Source organism: Epinephelus lanceolatus, chromosome 18 (assembly GCF_041903045.1).
Source record: "Epinephelus lanceolatus isolate andai-2023 chromosome 18, ASM4190304v1, whole genome shotgun sequence".
In the NCBI taxonomy this organism is placed as follows: Eukaryota; Metazoa; Chordata; class Actinopteri; order Perciformes; family Serranidae; genus Epinephelus; species Epinephelus lanceolatus.
Window position 1 is genome coordinate 27432886 of NC_135751.1, and position 17767 is coordinate 27450652.

General features: G+C 41.2%; 2 protein-coding genes across 2 annotated transcripts in view; both read left to right on the forward strand.

Annotated features, from left to right (window-relative positions):
* Positions 1-17767, forward strand: part of LOC117268004 (cytoplasmic phosphatidylinositol transfer protein 1-like) — an 87310-nt gene that overhangs the window by 27687 nt on the left and 41856 nt on the right. The window lies entirely within an intron of this gene.
* Positions 135-3295, forward strand: LOC117268007 (rano class II histocompatibility antigen, A beta chain-like). The gene is made up of 3 exons (XM_078161608.1): positions 135-317; positions 405-671; positions 3002-3295. Exons 1-3 carry the CDS (start codon positions 266-268, stop codon positions 3286-3288), a joined length of 606 nt encoding a protein of 201 aa, XP_078017734.1. The 5' UTR covers positions 135-265; the 3' UTR covers positions 3289-3295.

Genomic DNA, 17767 nt, shown 5'->3' on the forward strand with positions numbered 1-17767 from the left:
TTTTTACTCTAATTTGGATTACAGTTACATAAAACAAACATGGAATAAAAACTGTGATAAGAGGAAGAATACTACTAGTAGTAACAGTACTAGTGTCAGTATCACTTTAATTATGATAATGAATAGGGGGAGTTTCAACTGAGCAAAGGGGCGGGTGCATTCTTTATTTTGTTGACTTACCAGTGTACTGGTGTTATTTCCCCAGTATCTGTGAACACATGTTGCACATCAGAGTAGCTCTGTTCCTGCAGGTTTACTGGAAAACATGCACATTCATAATTTTCTTTTTTGTGTGATTGTGTGCCTTTTCAGTCCAGGTCAGTTACATTACTCTTCTACTTGAATGCATTTGTAAAGTTTTAGTGACTGTTTGATGTTCATACATTTCTCTCCTTTTATTACAGTTTTCTCAGATGAAGATTTTATACATTTCACGTCATGTTGTACGTTCAAGGGTCCAGGTTTGAAAGATATAGAATATATTATAGAAAATCATTTTAACAAGAAAGTAATGATGCAGTACAACAGCACAAGAGGCAACTGGAAAGGATTCACACCCTTTGCAATTGCAATAGCAAACAGTTGGAGCCGTGATCCCTATGATGCTCTACTGAGAGCATTTGAAATGAAGATATTGTGTAAAGACAACATAGATGCCGTCCAGCAATTAGGTAAGAGCATTTTTTTTCTTAATATTACTAAATGGATTTCGGTGTGCTGTGGACAGACTCTTTTCACAGCAGGCAAAGTGTCACATGTCAAAGCAGGAAAAATAGAGTTACTTTCAGGACCCTCATGTTGTGCATGCTCACTCACTGACATGGCCTACTATGACACTTAATAGAGCCATTGTTTAATATTATTTACACCTTTTCTTCCTGCTTAGATGAGTCAAAATGTCTGCCATGAAAAGGGTCTGTTTCATGTGTGTCTTGGAGTATTCAGAATACAACACTACCAGGATATTTTGCCCATGAACACTATTATATGAGAGAACCACGGAGTTAGAGTAATTTTAATAGCCCTTTTTACGTAGATTGTGCTATAAGGCTGCAACAAAGTCCCTTCTTTATGCTGCCTTTGCATTTTTACACAGAACCAATCAACGGTGGCATCGTGTCGTTCCAGTGTGTGATTTTAAACAGTGCGCAGGCATTGCAGAAGCAAAAGAGTCGTGACGAGCGTGACATGTAACACGTCAGCCTCTAGTGTGACAAATAACACACGCATCTCTTTATCGCTTTATTAGTCTCGCCACCAGACAATCAGAGATCTCCGCCTTCTGATAGTCTGGGGACACTCCTTTCTAAAGTGTGTTTAACACACCGGTGAAAACGGCCGGCAACAAAGCAACGCCTCTTGCATTTTTGAAAAAGACACGCCTTCTCGGAAATGTGCGCTTCCCCTTTTCTCGTCCGCAAGGAAACAAACACACAGGGAACTTGAAAATGAAGGCCTGAGAGATTTAACTCAGTTTTATCAAACGTGTGCTCATCAATGAAGAAAATATTTTTTCCAGCGGATGTCTGAGTTACAACATGATTGAGTTAACTGGAGTAGTTTCATGTCGTATCCGACAACGGGAAGCTTTTAACAGATGACGTCCTGATGTTAGCTTTGCTGCTGTTAGCTGTCCCTGTCAGCTGCAGCCACTGATGCTTTCTAGACATCGTGATTTCCCAAAACTGAATAAATGCCACACATAGCAACACAAAACTGCTTTGCTAGCTCAATCATGTTGTAACTAAGATATCCGCTGGAAAAAATTTTTTTTTCACGGACCGTTTAATGAGTTATTACCTATTACAGACACCGCTAACGGCTAAGAAATAACGTTTGTTCAGTCATTGTGTTTATAGACTTTACAAACATCGGATTAGTCTAAACAGTGATACAGTGATGTGAAAAATGTGATATAAAAAAAAATATATATATATATATATATATATATATATATATAGCTAAAAGCTCTGCTGGATTTCTGCCCAGAAGTATTTGTAAACAACAAGGCGATTCCCTCTATAGTCCGGCCGGACGGATGAGTCATGGCCTTGTAAAAGATTATGTTTGTTTCTTTTATTTGGCGAGAATGTGTCGCCACAAACACGACAAACATGCGCTAACTTTGACGGCGTTTTCTGCGAGCGCGGCTGAGCCATTTTGTACCGCTACACGTGTTTCTAGTGGGACTATGTTTACAAGCACAAGAGTTCAGCAAGCCACCGAAGGACCGCCCTGCAGATTTACCATTGGTTCTGCAACATAGGGAGTTTTTTATAAACAATAACAACTGCAAAACCATGGTAATATGTTGGATCATGGTTGATCTCATCCTCTGGTCAGATGTTAAGGAGCTCCCGGGCCTCATTGATTTCCCAATTTGCAGGTATTTTTGGCTGTTGTACTTGTTTTTGAGTTAGCTGCTAATTGCTATTAGCTACTTTTTAAATCTGAAAATACACCACTCGTGGCCCATGATCCCGTACCACTGGCGGTCCCTTTTATACAGATATTACTACCTCCGATGCTGGTTTAAACACGAGACAACTATGTTCCCCCACTCAATGATTGTACCTTTTCTACAGAACAACGAGGCAGCATAACTGTGTAAAATATCCTGGACATTTTGAGCCGCCTTAAAGAGAAAAGTAAAGGGGGCTAATATTATAATGAATGCTACAAAAGGAATTACCCAGATATTTTGTGGTTACTATATAAATGAGCCTCTTCATATTTTTTAATGCGCAAAAAAATAGTTATTGTATATATATATATATGTAAAAAGAAAATCCACACATGAAAAAAGGTTCAGAAATGTGTTTCTGAAGAACACACAATATGTCTTGTTTTTGATTAAATTTAAATGTCATAATCCACGACTATTCACTTAAAAGTATATGCAATTAAATGTTATCAAAAACATAACTGTGTGTTGTTAAATTGATATAGTTTACAGAGTAGTATGGTGGATTTTCATGAAAACATAAAACTTGTTTCTCAGGTAATCTCACCTCTGCACCCACCATCAAGATAAATTTAGTGAAGCACCCGTCCATGCTTGTGTGCAGTGCCTACAACTTTTATCCAAAACAAATCCGAATGACGTGGTTGCGGAACGGAGAGGAAGTGACCTCAGCTGTCAGTTTTTCTGAAGTGATGTCTGATGGGGATTGGTACTATCAAGTTCATTCCTACCTGGTGCACACTCCGACTCGAGGAGAAAGAATGACCTGCATGGTCGAACACCTCACCCTCTCTGAACCAGTGCTTCAGGTCTGGGGTAAGTGAGCCACTGTGATGCAAACTGTACACGTGAGCGTGAGCTCACGTGAGCGCGCACGTGAGCGTGGAGCACAGAGAAGCAGTCAGAGCTACAGGCTACAGTGAGGCTAAAAACAGAGTTCATATGACGTTTTTCCGAACAACTTTTTATGTCGCGGCTGCAGCACACTTGGATCACTATGGATGAACAGTATGGAGATACTTTGTGGATTCAATTTTGTGTTCTTGGACGTTAGTCTGGGGCGCCGTCTACCATTAGGTGTGCTAGCCGCTCTACCCGCCGATCTCTGCCAGGGATGTGAGGACTCTAAAACTTCACCAGGGCCTCTGTCGGCATATGGGTGAGTAGATAATGGCTGAATTTTCATTTTTGGGTGCACTATCCCTTTAAGACCTTAAACTTGGACACCCTTATGGCTTTTTAAATGCCTTATTTTAGATCTTATTTTAACCGAGTGTAAAAGCTTTTAACTCTACATCTACACCATAACATGTTTATCACCCTGTATTTCTATTTTTAGCGATCATTTACTGCAGTTGTTGTTTGTTGTTTTGTATGATTTCAACCCGTTTTAATAGATATGCATGATGGTTCTTTGTTTGCTCATTGATTGTTTTTGATGTTTTTGTTCATGCTCAACATCATTGAAAATGAGAGTCTCCCTCAATTAAATCCCAAGTCTTAAATAAAGGTTTGAATGAATGATTGAATGAATGAAAAAAGACCATTTTCCAGAGGCAGGATGAACTGATGTAAGAAAAATAATGAAACCAAAAGAGACATCTTGATTTTGGTCCCTTCTTTCAATTCTGAAGTATTATGTAGCAACAAGTGCAAATAGAAAGCACAAATAAACTTGGGCCCCGTTTCCCAGAGCCTTGGTAGCGCTACATGCATCCACAGTTGTATCTTAAGGTCTCCACGGGCTGTTTCCCAGAGTCTCCTCAGTGAAGGTATATCTTCTAAAAGGTTTATCTTAAGAAGTGTGAATCCCCCCTCGGCAGGAGACTGGGGGGTGGAGAGGGACCGTTCCCTCTCCACCATGGACATAAATGCCCCCAGTGATGCCTTGGGAGGTTCTGTGGCCAATGATTGACAGGAGCTTTCCCTCCTCCGGGGTGAGGGTGGGAGCAGTCCTGGGTCCACCACCAGTTTTGGCAGCCTTTCGGCAAACTGCCGCCTCTCGCCTTTTGGCCAAACTTTCTCAGCCACTCTGTCACAATGTTGCGCATATGTGCAGCTACCCATGAGCTTATATAGGCTACATGAACCAATCGTGCGCAATACATTAAATTGGTAATTGCATGCACCTGAGCAGCACATGAGCAGATGTTCTGTAAAAGGTATAGCCTCATTTATCATATAATATTTGATGTTAAAAGTTAAAATTATTATGGCAATACTTTTTATATCAGCGTCATGTACTTACCTTTATATGAGATAATGCACTTTCAGCATCGTGGTGAAGGACAGCTCCAACTTACGATGTCCCTTAGCAGCTCTCCTTACGAGCACCCGCTAAGGGACAGTTTGGGAAACACTTGTAGGAAAATAAGTTCCTTAGCTAAGGTATATGTTAGAGACCTTCATAGAGCGCTAAGGTACATCGAAACTGGGAAACGGGGCCTTGGCTGGTTGCAACTAAAACATGCAACTGAGTCACTGTGGCTTTATATACATATATGAAAAGTAAAATACCATTTCAAGATGAAAGTACTGAGCCAATACTGGTATCAATTTGTGTCTCTTTCTGCCTTTCTGCTTCTCTACTTTAACACAGCAGCAGGTGGCGGGGAACTGTGGTCATTGTGCTACAGCCAAGGAGTGTGTTAGTGTGAGTGTAAGATAAGAATCCTGACAGAACACACACACACTTGCGGACATAAGACAATACTGGACGTAATGCTAACATGTAATTAAAATTCAACCACAGACAGAGTAATTACAGCTTGGAGCGCTCAGTATTCTTGACTGTGCTCCTGTTGAGATAAATAGCTTCTGCGTTTTGATCTGCATTTTTTGGCTTTGCGTGTGTGTGTGTGTGAATGAGAAAAAATGGGAGAGAGAGATTTGTATCTGTATCTGTCTGCATAGGCAGATCATCCCTTATCTAACACAGGACTCAAAAGAGGGGATCAATAAAGTCCCGCCTTAAGGTCACAAATATTAGCATACAGTCTATTTATATGTGAAGTGTTCTGTTCCTTAACAACAAAGATATATCTTTGGAAAATCCATCCATATTTTTTTTTTTATCTCATCTGCCCATATGGTGGATGAATTATTCTAACATCAGAGGGTGCACAGAGATGCATATTAACATTCTGCCTCTCACAGCAGATGTACAGAAACAGTGGCCAAATGAACATTTCCAAAATGTCAACAGACATATTTGTTTACGCTGGCAAAAGTTGATCCTAATTCAACAAACCATAAGAAACCACAAATTTATTCAATACCAGCCCAGTCCCCGGAAGAAAATATTGGCATTGTACGACTCTGCAAACCACAAATACGTTACATTTCTATCTTATCAAATGGCCTTTAAAGTGATGTATTGAAGAGGCTGACTATGTCATTATGAGGTGGAGGGGATGGTGGATGGTGTGTCATGTAGGCAAGACACCTGCCAAGCTATTTTTCCAGCTACTTTTAAGGCCCAAAAGTAATTGTTTTTCACTGAGACATCACTGCTTTTCCATCCAAGATAATGGCCAAAAAAGCAATTGTTTTTTACAGACATTGTAACTTTTCATTGTGGATCAGTGGCCCTAAAGGTGATGGTTTTCTATTGAGACATTGCTGCTTTTCATCCCAGGAGAGTGGCCCGAAAAGTAATTGTTCATGAGACGTTGCTGTTATCCCTCTTGGGATAGTGGCCCGAAAGGCAGTTGTTCTTTAATGAGATGTTGCTGTTATTCATGCAGCATAGTCGCCCGAAAGGCAAATATTTTTTATTGAGACATTGCTGCTTTTCCTCCTAGGATAGTAGCCCAAAATGAAGTTATTTTGTTAACAGACATTGCTGCTTTTCCTCCTAGGATAGTAGCCCAAAATGAAGTTATTTTGTTAACAGACATTGTTGCTTTTCCACGGGGATAGTGGCCCGAAAGGTGATTGTTTTTTACTTAGACATCGCAGCTTTTCATCCCCAGATAGTAGCCCCGAAAGGTGATTGTTTCTTACCAGGACATCGCTGCTTTTCCTCCTGGGATAGTGGCCCCAAAAAGCGACATTGTTACTTTTCCACATGGGATAGTGGCCTGAAAGGTGATTGTTCTTACCAGGACATCACTGTTTCTCCTCCTGGGATAGTGGCCAAAAAGGCAATTGTTATTTACCAAGATATGCTGCTTTTCATCCCACATAGGAGCCTGAAAAACAGTTGTTTTTAACTGAGACATTGCTGCTTTTCATTCTGAGATAGAGGCCTGAAATTGGATTTTTTTCTACAGAGACATTACTGCTTTTCCTGCCAGGATTGTGCCCCCCAAATGAGGTACTTTAAGCCAAAACATGATCTTGTCCTCACCATAACCAAGTGGTTTATGTGCCTAAAGCTAACCACACATTAACTGAAGGGTGGTTGAACGTAACCTTTCAGTTTATCTGCTGTAAAGTATCATGCAAATATAACATAACCGTGGTTTGCAGATATGTTCAATGCCAATATTTTCTCTGGTGATAGGCTTGTAAGTACTTGGAATGAATAACACTGCAGCAGCAAATCACTATGTAAGCTTAAAACAAGATATTTCAACTCGCATCTTGTTATGTCTATGTACGTACTGGACTGGTGCACAAAAAAGTACACTACAAATTGAGAAGAATTATGCAGCATATTGCAGGATGTAATCTAACCATAATCACCATAATCTAAACTCATACTGAATAAGAACATCAGTTGGCATGCAACATATGGACCTGCATGTGTACAGCTCATGTCCGTAAATTCTGCTGCAACAAACTGACTCAGTGTCTTCCAGCAAATGAAGCACACAGCACATGGTCCAGGTCATGTGGATAAAAAACAACATCACATACACTGCATTGTGCCTTCAGGCAGTGTGAAGGAGCAACATCCATTCATTTCTTCATTTCACAGAGTTGATGAAACCGAACAGCATCATGGTAAACAGGGAACTACAGATCATGAAACTCTATTAAAACTACCACCAGGAGGCCAGCTGGTGTCTGACGTTAAAGTGGAAGAGAGAGTAGAGCCTGTGAGAAAGAAAAGGAGCAGAAAAGAGAGAGCTATTTGTGCATCACATATGGCACAGTCTTTAAAACGGTACATCTGTGGTCAAGGAAAACATTGCTATAGACAACACATGCAGAAAACAGACCAAAAATATTTTTCAATAGAGAAAACCCTCGGATATAGTAGCAAGACAATTTGAAAATAGACAGTATCAATGTAATAAAGGATCCATAACTGCACTAAAACTTTACTATATGCTTTGCATTAATTTTGCACTACTTGCACTATTTCCACGTCACACATGTATACATGTACAGTAAAGAAAATCTCTTCTTCTCTCTTCTTCTCTTCCACTGCTGCAGTCTTTTCATAATACTGGGCTGTCTATGCAGTAGAAAAACACAAATACATTTTAAATTGGTGCTACATGACCATAAAAAACAGAAAAAAAGGGCTGTGGTGTTCGATTTTGCTCAAGAGGTAGAAAACCTACAAACCCCAGAAAGCACTGCACTGCACCAGACCATTAAAAGCTCCTGCTGGTGGGTGACTGCTGCGGCTGAAAACCTATATTGGGTGACAGCCAAATGGTGCTCCAAAGTATGTTTCTGAAGACATTTGGAAAGCAGTAACAACATCTTGGTTAATATTTACTTATTAGCTTACCAGCTTACTATTGCAACCCTACTACCCAGACTGTCACGATACAAAGCTGGTTGAAAACTGGCGAAGTATCCCCTTATAAGGCACTCTGTCTGTCTTTATAAACTCACAGTTAGGCAGTTTTTTTTAGGAGGAATCTACATTTTAGCATTTTTCATGCCACAGAACTGATGTCTCAGCTTTACCAAAGGAGTACAAAAAAGTAGCATAAATAAAGGAGAGGTTTTTAGTCAAATATAAAGAAAACATTCCTGAAGTTATTTGGAACAGCTCACTGTCAGAAATGATATATCAACTCAATTTGAAACCTGACAACAGAGATATGAGGGGGAGCCCATTGTGAACTTGAGTGCAGCCTCAGCTCTGCATCAGCTGATATTCCCCTGGCATGATCAGAGATGTTGTTGTGTAGTATTTAATTTCCGAATAACGCACCACTAACATCACCACCTCAACTTAGTCAAAACATTCAGCCAGAGAGCGAAAGAGAGCCACACACAGAGATACAGATGCACTTGTACCTACGAGCAAGGGTGTAGGTTTTGTTCCAACATTAGGCTGACACATATGAAACAGGAGGTTTGAGGGTCCTACACCAGAAAATTTAGAGAATCAAACACTTAATTAACCTTTAGCTAAGCCACGCCCCTTTGTGGCGGTCTGTCAAGCTGTTGGTGCGAGCATGGAGGCCATACTGTAACTAACTGCACTCCCTGAAGAAATATTATCATATTGTTGGACAAATGAAACAGTGATTCCAGAGAGAAGCAGACAGAGGGGTCTACAGTCTGTGTTTGAAGGATATATCCAGGATGTCAAACTGACTCAGCAGCAACAACAGGTTCAAAAGACAAAGATAGTTAGAAGCTAAATCCCAACTATAGGCTACAGATCACAGTGTAAAAGTGAACCACCACATCACTGCTGATCGCCACACAAGACAATGAATATAAAGGGAAACTTTGCTGATATTGAACCAGCTGTGTGGCATCGCAGCGTGTGCAAACGAACAGTGTTTGGCTTCCCCTTGTGCCACCAGCCAGCAGACAGGGCAGGGAGGTTCTGGGGGAAAGCCAAACAACGTTCATCTGCACACACTGCAATGACACACAGCTTGTTGAATATCAGCAAAGTTTCCCTGCTTCCCTTCACTGGTTCCTGTACAGCAGGGTCGGTCTTTATTCAGTGTTATAATCATTAAAAAGCAAAAGCAGCATGTGTATACATTCAGTAGGCTATATCTTCAGTAGCTAGCTAGCTAACCCTACACTTTTCAGGGTTTGATTTTGGTTTTGGAACAGGGAAGAAACGTATATCTTTTTCCAACCTCTCCAGGTAACGAGTATCATTAATACACGACGTGCCCCAGGCACAACATTTAGCTCCAAATCCACAAAACCAGCCTGAAAATGAAGGAAATCTGAAACGACTGCATTAGAGTCAATGGAGCACAGCTGTGTTAGCAAAGGGTCAATTTCCTGCATTCTTGGGAATTTTTATGCATCAATTTGAGCCTTTTCTGCCTCAATTTATAGTGTTAAATGTCTTTAATCTGTTGAATTAAAAGTCCTTTGCTACAATCATGCTTTTATTGGGGAGGATGCACATGATCTAAATATTGAGTGGAATGTGTTCACTGTGTCCCCCTGGAAATCTACACCTATGCTGACCAGGACTTTGAAATCCATTTCCTAACTATTATCTCCACCCTCACAGCTACACGTCTAAGCTGAGTGCTTTCTCCCAACCTAATTCTTACCTTACCTAATGAAGTTACCACACTTTCCAGAAATTCCTTCAGTCTCAAGCTCTAAACCTGTAACATTTTTTATTCCACAAGCACTAAAGTAAAACACACATCACACTCTGCTGTTTCAGCAGAATCGTGGGCATGCTGGTGAGAGCGAGAGCATATGACTGACTGCGTTTGCTCCATTTACACTGATTCAGCAGAATGTGAAGGTGAGTGTTAACTCCCTGTAATGGTTTGATAGCATTGCATGCCACTGCAGTGTTGGTCACACTGGCAGTGAAGGAAGACGCCAAGATAGCTCAGCACTGGTATATGTATGTCGTGCCAGTGCCACACATCGCCTTTCAGATCTCAGTCAGTCAGAGTCAGTGAAGCGGCCAAGAGCAATGGAGCGTGACAGGTCTGAGAGCAAGATAACCGAGTGTCAGTGTCTTCAGGAGGAACAGGAGGTTCAGATTCTACCACAATACGCCTTTTGCATCTGGAATTGTCTTTGTTTGCTCCCTTAAGTCAGCTAAATTGAAAGGCATTTTCTAGTAGAGTCAAAGCTCTATAGAAAGTCATTATGCAAACCTGTTTCGTCATATTGGACACTTGAGAAAAATGCAAATCGTCTTACACAAGATACAGAGGCATGTGTCCTTGGCAGTGTAAAACATAGATTGAATCAACCATAGTATATAGTTTAATCATTTTTGTGCTTCTTTAAGGGGAAATTGAAGGAAGGTCAGAGTGGCAATTGTAAACCTCTGTTGTAGTGTCATAAATTCACACATTAGCGGACCTGCATGCATTTCCCAACATATCATTTACTGTCTAACTACCACTTATTTGATGCAGTGCAGCAATATGAGACATTTATACAGATATTGCATTTATGAGATAAGATTTCTGCCTTCGCCTCACTACAATGGAGGTGCAATTTAATTTGTTTTGCTCAAATGAGCATCAGCAGGTGAAATTCACTTTAGTAGTGGCAACAAATGAAATGTAGTGTCCAACTTGTATTATAAATGGATTGAAGTGGAAATGACGCCAGCCCTGATACACACAGGGGTCCTCGTAAAGCCACTTGCCAGGAGCAAAAGACCGCATTACATAAACTATGTCAAAGGCGCGTGGAGGGGCGTAATTTATTAATAGTGATCGGTGCAGGTGGGAGAGAGCACTCTCCTGCCGTGCTTCCCTCTCTACCCCTTTTCTCGCTCTCTTCCTCCCCACCCGTCGTCTCCTCCTGCATCTCTGCAGTGTCTGAGGTCACTGAACTAAACATTACATAACGTCACGATCACTCACTATGGTTCACTCCCCTATGCATCACTTTTACTCCCCGCCTGGCAGCGCACTGGGTGGCCAACTGAAGTGATGTGTGTATATGGATACAGAAGAGAAACAGGGTGAGGAGAGGATTGTCAATGAGAGGTTAAAGATGATGAGCGGGAATAAGACAGCAAAAAGGGGGCAATGCTGTGGAAGAAATGTGTTCAGGAAACTGACTGTAAGCTATTACATAACAGGACTTGATTGAGGGCAGCTGTTTCTCTCCTGCCCTCCCCACTACTCCTTTTCCTCCTCCCATTTATATGATGCGTGTCACTTTCTCCTTCCGCTTTTTCCTTTGCTTTGCATTTCTGACTCTTTCACTCTTCCTAGTTTTTCTCATTTCTTTCCCTCTCCGCCTCTTGTCTCCATAAGCCAGGTTTGAGAGCATGATTGTGTCAGCTGTCCCTCTGATGCCGTAGTGACTGAAGGCATTGCACCTCTTTTACCAGCACAAAACTACTTATTTCAAACTCTGCAATAATACCTTTAACAATACTGTATGCCACGACTTACAACACATTAGGTTTGGACTGGGCTGACAGTGACAGCAGTTTATAATCATGTTGCTTTAAAGGATACGTCGATGCAAGACAAATTGCTGCATTTAAGAGAATGAAATATGATTGAATTATTATGTTTTTATGCAGTTTAAGTCACGTCTGATAATTTCTTTCATACATTTCCTAATTTTTCCTCCCTGCTGTAAGTGTTGTGCATGTTTAACCATTAAGATTTGTTAGTTGTCATCTAAAAGAAGAATTTGCTTTCAAGTCTAAACAAACTCTTTGTCAGAGGGATATTATGCCTGTTAGATTTTTGCCGTGCCATCTCAGCAACTGTTGGATTGATTGGCATTAAATTTTGTACAGATTCAGGGTACCCAAAAGAATCCTAATCCTAATGACTTTGGTGAACCCGTCTTTCAATCGCCACCCTTCAGTTGACATTTTTTTCTTTTAGTGAAATATTTTAGCATTCACAGGATGGGTTGGAAAACATTCGGAAAAACGTTCATGGTCCTCAGACGATGAATCCTAATGATTTTTGTTATTCTCGGAATTTCACTCTCGGGCCGCCATGTGATCAACATACGTGAAGTTTCAACCCGGTTTAACTCTAAAGGCATCGAAATCCGGTACTTTGGCGATGACTTGCGGCATCAGACACTGATGAAAAAAGCCGTCCTTTAATGTTAACATGATACGCAACCGGTTGCCGTTACAGTGTAAGGGGACATGGATGGGTCAAACAAACACAGACTCTCACCAGGAAGAGTGATGTTTGTGTCCCGTAAGATTATGAAACCAAACATTTGTGTTGTTGTACTGGCGTCATGCGTTTATTTTGAAAGAGACTGTACGTAAAAGGTCAATTTCCTGTGAAAACAGAAGTATATCTTGAAAGAAGACAATGCATGTAACAAGCAGAACATGACACAGCATCCCAGAACGTCAACAACCAACACCCTGCACGTATGGAAGGTCCATGACCAAGCATCAATATGTGACGAGATCAGAGTGAGAACGTGTTGGAAGTTTACTTGAATATCTCAGCAACTATTGGATGGATTGCCATAATCACTGCAACATAATGACACAACCATTAGCCCTAGCTGTACTTTGTGTTTAGCACTAATTACCTGTTATGATGTTAATATGTTAACTAAAATGGAGAACATGGTAAACATCAGCATGTTAGAATTGTCATTCGAGGCATGAAGCACACTGATGATAGCATTAAGCTAAGAGCACAGTTCTTAAAGGAATACTTCATCCACAACTGACCATTTGGATATCAATTACGCATCATGTTACACTGAGTTAGTGAAGAAAATTTAGTTTCTCTCGTATGCCTTGGAGAATCCAAAAAGGCTACAATGGTGAAGAAAGGTGTATTAAAGTCACTGGGAACCATGTTTAACAACAGCAAAAGTACATTAAAACATCAATTTACAAACTCACACACAGCTCTTGCAGCATATAATCCAAGTCTTATTTATCCAGCTGTGTGCTCAGTACTTCCCAGACACATGCATTTTGCTAAAACGTTACCATATCATCCTGAGACCCGAACTTTTGTTTGGTATGCTTTTTTAAATTTTCTTAGCTATTTGGAATCAGTAGGACCTGATAAGTACAAAAAACTAAACACTGTCTGCGATGATTAAGTCCCAGCATTCTCAAATGAGACAATAAGAAAGTCCCATTGTCTTCAAACAAGTACTTCCTTATTGATAGTGTCTTACCCCCAATTTCTACATACTCCATCTGCACCGTGCAGTGCAGTGCGTAGCGGATACGCTCCCATTCTAGTGATTAGCTTAATTTCCACAGCGAGCGCCGCGCAGCGTCTCTGGAGCGTCCCAGAACTGCCAGGCCACTCCCCTTTGTCGGAGAGACGCGCCAGGTCTATTTTTCAGCAACTGCGCTTACATTGCACATCAAGCCATGAAGCTCAGATCGCACCAAAACAGAAATGGAACGCACACAGCATCTGGTAAATTTCAAAATAGAACACAATGCGCGGATTGACTACAGATTGTAAACTCTCAGTTTTTTAAAAATCAAGTCACATCCTGTCGTACAAGTTGTCAGTCAGTGCTAGGGTCCAAGGAAAGATGGACGAGGAGAAACTCATAGTTGAAGTGGAAAACCATAGTATTTTGTATGACACACATCCTTTCTACAAAGATACAAACACCTGGTGTGAAACTGCAGGAGTTTTGGGAGTGAATGGTGCTTTTTATTGCGTGATTTCGCAGTTTTCACGTGTGAGCTTGCAGCTCCGCTATGTGGCACGGCGCTCCAGAAACGCATCCAGTAGGCCCGCCGCTCCAGATCCGTGGCGCTGCATAACGCGGCACAGATGGAGTATGTGGAAATTTGGGGTTAGTGTTACTGTTGCTAAAATTGGTCACAATTGTAGCCAGACTGACTTGGCAGAGACGGCTGCCATCTTGTTTTTACATGGAATAGTGTATTGTGCTCTTACTACCACTAGATGGCACAGTGGTAGTAAGAACACAAAGTGTCCACAAACGAGGACAACAGGATAAATTAAGTAGAATGAAGTAAAACGTCAAGAAATCCCAAAATGTGATGTCCTCATATGAGGACACATGGTCTCAGGAGAATATAAAATACTTCCGCCTCAGAATAGTGCACCCTCAGTGTGCCTGAGCATGCACATGCGTATGAGCTCCGTTTGAGCAGTTCAAATGCACACGTTTGTCCAGGCGCTCTGGATGTGTTTGAGAAGTACTGAGCATAAGACGGATGAAAGAGACCTGGATTATACTGCACAAGTTGCATGAGAGCTTGTAAATGGGTGTTTTGATAGAGTATTGCTGTTGATAAATGCGGCCCCCATTTACTTCAATTCATGAAGAAGGTTCGCCTTTCTTGGATTCTGTGATCATGATGGAGGCATACGAATTTTCTTCACAAATTCAGGGTAACACACGGTGAGTAACTGATATACAAATGGTCATTCATTCCTTTAAACTTGCATGTTATTTTGAGGATGAAAAGCAAGTTGCCATTTGAGGTGTAACTGCTGACACCCTGTGACGCTGGTTCACTTAATATACTGAGATCCTAAAGTGCAGGGAGTGTTAGATAGGATCGATTTTTGTGTGAGGTGAGAAGAGGATGAGATTCTCACATCCCAGAAATACTGAGGCTTTTGAGGCTACAGACTATGAAGAGAGCACTCCAAGAGAGAAACACGAGCAGAGATAATGAATGAATGCTGCCAAAACATTGTGGTTCACGATTAAATGTTGATGCTGGCTTAAGTCCATTTCCTAAAACAAGTCCTACAGGTACAGTACACACACAAACACACATTTTGGAACTGCTGGGATGTTCAGGTGACTGCGACGTGATGAACATGTGTGAGTCAACTCCTATATCGACTAGAACAATTAAATTGAGAGTAAATATAACTTTCATTTTGCCATCCAGACTCTGTTTAATCTCACTCCCTGCAGAGATTGATTCAAAGTCAGCAAGGAGAGATCAGTCTGTGGAGAACAAAGGAGAAGCAGAGCCCACAGGTGGATGCTGAGGTGTGACATACACGGCAATGCTGATTTTTGATTGATGTCATTTGTGTTCTAGACATAAATTCATGTGTGGGCAATCACACAAGCACTGTGTTTCAAGTCATTTTGAAGCTGTACTGATATGCAACCGACTGCACTTAAAGAATCATTTAATCTCACAGCAAGACACAATATTTTTAGTCACATCGTCTTGAGCCTTAAGCACAAAGCAGGTGATTTTTTTTTTCTTCTCAGGCCTCATGCATTTGGTTGATAAACAACTCTCCCTCCATGTTACATAAGCCTTTTGTCCTCTCTGTTCCACTCTGGAGTGTTTTGGTACAACTTGAATTTCAGGTTGCTTGGGGAAAACCATCTCATTTATTATGCATAGAGACAGCACAGTGTACTTCGTACAGCCCTGCTGCGATAGAGAGAGGAAGGGAAGGAAAAGTGATCACGAAAAGTAGAGCAAGGAATAAGAGAGAAGGATTGACCACAAGTGTTATATCAGACTCTCCATTTACTTTTTATTGCTTCATTTTGTCTTGGTCGAGCCTACTGTGATTTGAGAAAGATGTGTATGCCCACTGTTGATGGGAAAGGGCAAGGCAGATGCTCAGGATAGATTAAGAGGCAACTTCAAAACGAGAAGCATGTTGAAAGACCCCAGGAAGGTGGCATTAAGGTTATCATAAAATTAGATAGGCTTGATTAGCTCATGTGTACCAAAATGGTTTTGGTTCCTGGTTTTGGTTCCTTTTGTGGTAGAGGGGTGAGAAGGCTTAGGACTGAGCATAGATGAGTCTTTATTGTGTAGGGCATAAAAAAGACAGTGGTTGTGGAGCTGATATATTTGCAAATGTAAATTCTTTCTGCTCTCACAGGGTGAGGGACGAGCTGAGAGAGTGTCACTCTGCTTAGACTAAGACGGCACTGTACTACTTGTTATGCAAACAACCAAGGATTTCTGTTCGGGCAAAAACACTTATGCCAAGGTTGATTATTTTTCCTCTTTGTTTTGCAGGTGTACACTTTTTCAAAGTCTGCATGGGAAAGTGTATTAGCTTCTGTAATGGAGTATTTAGCTCATATCCTTTTCAACCAAACAGGGGTACAGTTTGAATTGATAGCAAAAGGCCAAATCTTCTGGCGTTTTTTTGCGATTTTAGAGTTGTATAACCCACGACCAAGTCAGGAGGCTGAGCTGTAATTTTCCACAGTGTGTGCAGCAGCAGCAGCTCAAATGCAGACTGGACTAAGCAGCTGATGCAGAAACAGTAGCAATAATGTACAAAACTGCATTCAGTGCAATCGTTTGCTTCAGACAAGACACACTAATGAGTCACCTCAATCATTCCTCAATTTGCGGTTCAATTTTTTTAAGAAGGCAAGCTCTATGTTTTGTTTTTGACACAGGAATGGGCTAACAGGACTCACATCTACAGCCATCTAGAGCCCTGGCTCTCTGTCCGAGCTTGGATGGGCCTGACCTGACCCACTGCGTTTGGGTCGATCGAGCTGTAATATCTCATTATTGCCCCTGACTTGAATCGCGTCGGGTTCTTGAACCACAGAGAAGAGAGAGCAAGAGGGGCTGCAAGGCAACTCAGTTGGCGGTGTTTCCTTCTGCCTCCCCAGCAGTGGGAAAGATGTGCGTCACATGCAGTAAGGAGCATCATTTGCGCGCCACATCGCCGTGGACTGCTGTGAGCGCTATACGCAATGAGGGGCACAGCCCACTCTGCCAAACCTGTCGTGCAAGATATGACAGACTATTAAAATACAGAAGAGAAAAAGGAGAACTGGTGTGAGGAAACACATCAACCATAGCTTGTGATAAATCAGAAACCTATCATTTATAATATACTTGTTTTATAGTAGAAATTTGGGTTTTTAATCGGGGTCAGGCCTAAAAACTGCTGCCATGGATCAGGCTTTTACACTTTGAGCACCCTTCTTTTTGTGCACGGGTGTTCTAGATAAATTGACAATTTTTTTACACTGATCTCAGCCTGTGAACCTGTATTTGTGGCTGTCCAGCCCAGTTGTATTGGTGCTCAGGTATCTCCTCTGCCATCCTTTCGAGATACATTAAACATTAACATTAAAGTTGTGGACCAACTAACTGACTTATAAAATCTTTGTCATTCAACACTAATTACTTTACACAAACATATTTGAGCAAATGCTTTATTTCATGATAGTGTTCATACAGTAAAAAGGGTTGACATGACTGTATATTAGTTAAATTATTGGAAGTTTAGATGGATGCATACAATCCACCTTCACAGCACTTGCACCACAGGGAGCCGAAGCTCTGACATCACACCTGGACCAGCTGCTGTTCCACCAGCTTCTGTGACTCATAACAGGCTCTAATGAGGGTTTCTTTCATCATCCCATTTTCACCCAAGTTTCCTTCCTAACTACAGCACAAGCTAAACTGAGCCCTGCTCAATCTTAACACATTTAGACAAAAAGCAGTAATTACAC